Genomic DNA, 5649 nt, shown 5'->3' with positions numbered 1-5649 from the left:
ATATTAACTTGCAAAATAAGAGCAGACACGCAAGAAGGGAAATAGGAAATCTTCATTTCACTATACGCATAGCAAGGTCTGATTGACTAACTTTAGAACATTCCAAATTGATGAAACCCCACATCCTAGTTCCTAGATGCATAGTTTATTCTCTGAACTCAAGATTGTGATGGCTGGATCCAAACTGGTGGGGGCCAATTCAATCTTGATGAAGTAGGAGGGAATATATTAGTGAAACTACTATCTTCCATGTTAAAGACAAAAGCTTGCCGAAGGCCCTTATCATTCAAAACCCGCCGATCTGAAAATCTCTTGGAGAAAGTATTAAGATTCAAGTCATCCGCATGGTAGATGCTGTTGGGTATTAATGTGGGGAAGTCCTTCGCCGGAAGCAAAAATGAAGTGTTGAAACCTGTAAACAACATGTGATCTTGGAGGTTGTTTACTCTGGCAAGTTTCTGTTCAACAAAATCAATTTTGTAGACACAAAAGTTGGCTGTCACACGCTCCTTCTCTTCCTTTTTATCCCACTTCTCTTCCAGTGGCACATCTACATTATACACTTCTTCCTCCTTTTGTTTCTGTCGCAACATCGCAATCCTTGTTCACCACTTCCGCTGCTGATTCTATTTCCTCCTCGTCCGCCTCCGCCTCTATCTCTTTCGCCACCATTACCCATTCCACTATCTCATCGAAATCGTTGTTGTTGTCGTCTTCTTCCTCATTCTCGTCCTCGTCCTCAAGATATTTATCATCATCATCCTCCCCCTCCTACTCATCTTCCTCCTCCTCCTCGTCCACAACATCCTCATCGTCATCGTGAAGATATCGATCCCACCTCCATATCTGGAAATAATCTCCCCAGTGCGCTCGTACAATATACTTACTATCAGTAGTATAATCTCCCCTGTGTTTGTAGACGATATTCACCAGTGGAGATGGTCCATGGAGATCAATGGTATGGACATCACCGCAACCTCGAAGAGCATAGAATAAACCATCACGGCTATCGTAACAAACATCAACGTAGCGCTTACATTCTTCATGTGTATCAACCCAAGTCCACTTGGTGTCCCCAATCCTGGCATAGGAGAGCAGGTGATGCGGCATGTGCACGCGTACCACGATGCAATTTTCAGTGGAGGACGGATCGCACGACATGGCTACCCTCGTGTAGAAGGGGAATCGGCCTTGTTCCAGTGAGAGTCCATATGGCTTTGGTTTGTAGTCGAAATTATGCGACACCGTGTCCACGTAGAGAAGGTTGTAACTGTCCGGTATGCCATCTTTTTCGCCATAGAGAAGCTCGACGTTGGGCATCGTTTCCGGTGGCGGCATGGCAATCTGATCGCCGGTCATAGGGTTGATGAGGATGAGATTGGACCGATCGTCGGCGGTGATGAGCCAGCCATGGGAGGACCCCATGACATACCGAGAGCGGAAGGCAGGGTCCGGGAGGGTGACGTGGTGGAGCTTGTCCGTAGACAGGTGGTGCAGCGTGGCGGTGCTATTGTCACGGTCGGCCGCGGAGTAGACCAGGCAGGGTGAGCACAGGTCCTTGATCTGCAGGGTGCTGAAGGTACGAACGAGGAGATCGGCAGGAAGCTCGGCCCGATGGCAGTACAAGCTTGACGCTGGAGCTTCCCCAGCGACCATGACGGCATCAGTTTGGTCCATGGATTCTCCGCGCGCCTAGTTATGGATTCCGGCGATCTGATCGATTGGAACGCAACAAAGAGAATCGCGCCGCCAGGTCGTATTGTGTCGGTTGATTTAACTTTTGGAGGCTACAGGCAAGTATAAATAATACACGTATGCCAATAATCCTACACCTACGGAAACCATTCTACATAATAACCTTACGGACTGACATGGCGGATTGTGTTTGGTCCTGATTTTTTTCTGCCTTAAATTGTGGAACACGTTCTCATCGTCTGCTGAGCCACGGGTGGTTGTCCGTAAGAATATTTTGTAGGAAAACGAGACCTGCCCCAGTACAACACGATGATCGACTCCGGATCCTACTCACACTCACGCGCACACGAATACGGAACAACCGGGGTGGGAAAGCAAACGAGAGATTGCAGGGAGCGGTAGATCGAAGAAGACGACTATTTCTGGGAGCGGTTCGGAAAGAAGACGACTGTGTCTGACGCTGACGGGAAGCTGCACGCACACAGGCCGCCATAGGCAGCGCGTCCACCGGCATGGACTTGGTCTCGCACGACCGCACGAGTCCATCAGTAGCCGCACCAATTGCCGATCTCAAACTTATCCTAGACATACCTCATGCTGGACGTGTCGTCGTCTACTGCACGCACATGGTGAATTATTAACTGAACGTGCTGAATTTAACTTGGGCTAATCCTCATGTAATACTGTCGATCTAAAAAAAATTCTCACAAGCCATGATTCCAATTTCTCAAAAAAGATCCAGTTTCTTGAAAAGAAATGGGCCCTTCACGTCATTCAATTCTGAGAAGCAATAAGAGTTACACAAGCTGTTAAACCAGTATAGTACTCCTACTTGGCGTGTACTATGAATTAGTTACAGATTTTAGAAGCAAATCAGTGGCAAGGTCACATGGCTTATTTGCCAAAAAGCAATTCTATATTGATCCACCTGGCTACTTGGCGCGTGAGACCGCCATGGATGACCAGGCAGGTCAAACCTGCTTTCTCAACGATGGTTGCTGCGTCTCCCTCCCGGTTCATGCATATGCTTCCTTCCATGCTTCTTCGGAAAATACTTGGTGTGTATATATCGAAGCGGAGAATGCAACCGGAGCAGAACATGTCAAGAATGGCAATCAACACCGCCCTGCTGTTGATCGTGCTGCATTCGCTGGTGGCAATCGCGTCGGCTGAGCAGCAACCGGCATTGGCGCGGCCAGGGTGCCGTGACCGGTGCGGCAACATCACCGTCCCCTACCCCTTCGGCATCGGCCCCGGCTGCTACCGCGACGACGGCCTGCAGGGCTTCCAGCTCGAGTGCGACGACTCCGGCCCTTCCCCTCCTCGCCTCACCATCTTCGGCTACAACCACCGCCTCGCCGCGCTATCCCTGGCGTCCGGCGAGACCCGGGCCTACCTGAACGCGACGCGCGAGTGCTTCAACTCCTCGGGCGGCTTCGTGGAGCGGAACAACAACACCTCCTACATGTCCCTCGGCACCAGCCCCTACATCTTCTCCTCCACCAAGAACCGCCTCGTGGCGCTTGGCTGCCCCAACCTCGGCTTCTTCGTCGACGCCCAAGGATACTATGTCAGCGGATGCATGTCCGTGTGCCGTCCGTCGCAGTACGCCATGCGGGTCTGTGCACCGGCGTCGGGTGCTGCCAGAGCTCGATCCCCTCTGGGGTCAGCTTCTACGAGCCGCACCAGCGCAACTTCCCGCAGGACGACCCCACATTCGGCACCAACGCCACGACCTGCCACTACGTGTTCCTCGTCGAGACGGAGTGGTTCAGCTACAGCGACCGCGTCTTCCTCAACCGCACCGACGATTTCGACGTGCCCGTCGTGCTCGACTGGGCCGTCAGAAACGTCGGCAGCTGCAGCGCCGCGAGGCGAAACATGACAGACTTCGCGTGCCGGAGTGCGGACAGCGAGTGCGTCGACTCCACCAACGGCGCGGGGTACCGGTGCAACTGCTCCAAAGGATACCAAGGCAACCCGTACCTCGACGGTGGATGCACAGGTACAAACGTCGTGACCCAATACTGAATTTCAGTGCTCTGTTGGTGAAATATACCAATGGAGATCGAAGTCTAATGATCAATGTTGAAATTGCTTTGCAAACTGAAGACATCGACGAATGCCAGCTCAAGGACGAACACCCGTGCTACGGACTCTGCATGAACATGCCGGGGAGACATGTATGCATATGCCCTCCGGGCACTAACGGAGATGCTACCACCAAGAATGGCTGCCGGCCGAAGGACAAGTTCACCGTAGCTCTGAAAGCCCTTACAGGTATACATAATGCTCCATTTATATCGATAGTCTCGTGAACTGGTAGCCCACTTCGTTTCTGCAGTTTCTTCTAATGAATCTAACTAAGCTTTATGCATTTATCGGAAGAAAAAAAAACTAAGCTGTATGCAATTTCAGGAAGCGGCGTGGGACTAATCTTGTTAGGATCCATGCTCTGCTGTCTCAGCCTGTGGCTGCAGAAGAGCAAGCTCATCAGAACAAAGCAGAGGTTCTTCGAGCACAACGGAGGCGTCATCCTGCAGCAGCAGATGCGGTCCTACAGTAGAGCTGCCGGAGATGCCACCGGCGGGTTCAAGATATTCTCCACCGAAGAGCTCAAGAAGGCCACCAACAACTTCGCCGCTGACCAGATCCTCGGCCGCGGCGGCCACGGCATCGTCTACAGAGGTGTACTCGCGGACAGTTCGGTGGTGGCCATCAAGAAGTCCAAGATGATGGAGGAGGCCGAGACCAAGGAGTTCGCCAGGGAGATGCTCATCCTCTCCCAGATCAACCACCGGAACGTCGTCAAGCTGCTCGGCTGCTGCCTGGAGGTGGAGGTGCCAATGTTGGTGTACGAGTACGTCTCAAACGGCACCCTCTACCAGTACATCCATGGAGGCAAGGGCCTTAACGCTGACACGGCCTTGGATACCCGTCTTCGCATCGCGGCAGAGTCCGCAGAGGCTCTGTCCTACATGCACTCATCTGCCTCGCCACCGATCCTCCACGGTGACGTCAAGACGGCTAACATCCTGCTCGATGGAAGCCTCACCGCAAAAGTAACGGACTTTGGGGCGTCGAAGCTGGCTCCAAACGATGAGGCCGAGATCGCCACGCTAGTGCAGGGCACCTGCGGGTACCTAGACCCTGAATACCTCATGACTTGTCAGCTGACCGACAAGAGCGACGTGTACAGTTTTGGAGTCGTGCTGTTGGAGCTGTTGACCAGGAAGAAGGTTCTCTCCTTCGAGGGTCCGGAGCAGGATAGGAGCCTTGTGTCACGCTTTGTGATGGCCGTGAAGGCTGGCCAGCATGACAAGCTTTTGGACGACAAGGTGAGGAAGGATATGGGACCTGAGGCATTGGAAGAGGTCACACACCTTGTGGTGAGGTGTGTCAGCATGAACGGCGAGGAGCGGCCGGGGATGAAGGAGGTCGCGGAGAGGCTGGAGGCTCTGAGGAGATACCAGCGGCACCCACGGGGTCAGGCTGGAGGTGGTGATTTGGGGGAGGAGGAAGATCAGGAGAGGAGCTTGCTTGGCGGGAAGCAACAACGTGATGTCGACTACAAGTTTAGGCCGCATGATGTGCTTGATCTGGAGGAGGGCAGTACATACACGTTTAGTTTGTAGGGTGATTAGTGATATATTGCACCACAACATGATGATGTATAAAGTTCTTTTTAAGGCGTTATTGAAAAGGGGAAATTCATGGTCGAAAATGAAAGAAGAGGAAATTCAATATGCCGCTTATGTGTGTTAGTGGTTTGGCCATTTTGTATAGCAAGTTTGCCACACCGTAAAATTGCTTTATTAGCAAAGTGGGTTATGAAATTGGAGGCAAGGTCGCAAGGCTTAAGTTTCTATGAGTTGAAGAACTATTTAGGGGCAAGGGATCTTCAACTCTATGATCATGGACTTCGTTAAATTGTGCTTTCCTTAATAGATCATA

General features: G+C 51.8%; 1 protein-coding gene across 1 annotated transcript; it reads left to right on the top strand.

The window, feature by feature from the left end:
* Positions 1-2803: 2803 nt before the first annotated feature.
* LOC124688802 (wall-associated receptor kinase 1-like) lies at positions 2804-5330 on the top strand. The gene is made up of 4 exons (XM_047222432.1): positions 2804-3162; positions 3345-3700; positions 3808-3975; positions 4114-5330. The coding sequence occupies exons 1-4, from the start codon at positions 2804-2806 to the stop codon at positions 5328-5330; spliced, it is 2100 nt and encodes a 699-aa protein (XP_047078388.1).
* The last annotated feature ends 319 nt before the right edge of the window (positions 5331-5649 follow it).

This window comes from Lolium rigidum, chromosome 2 (assembly GCF_022539505.1).
Source record: "Lolium rigidum isolate FL_2022 chromosome 2, APGP_CSIRO_Lrig_0.1, whole genome shotgun sequence".
NCBI lineage: Eukaryota > Viridiplantae > Streptophyta > Magnoliopsida > Poales > Poaceae > Lolium > Lolium rigidum.
Note: the sequence above shows the minus strand (reverse complement) of the source record. Positions and strands in the feature narration are given on the sequence as shown.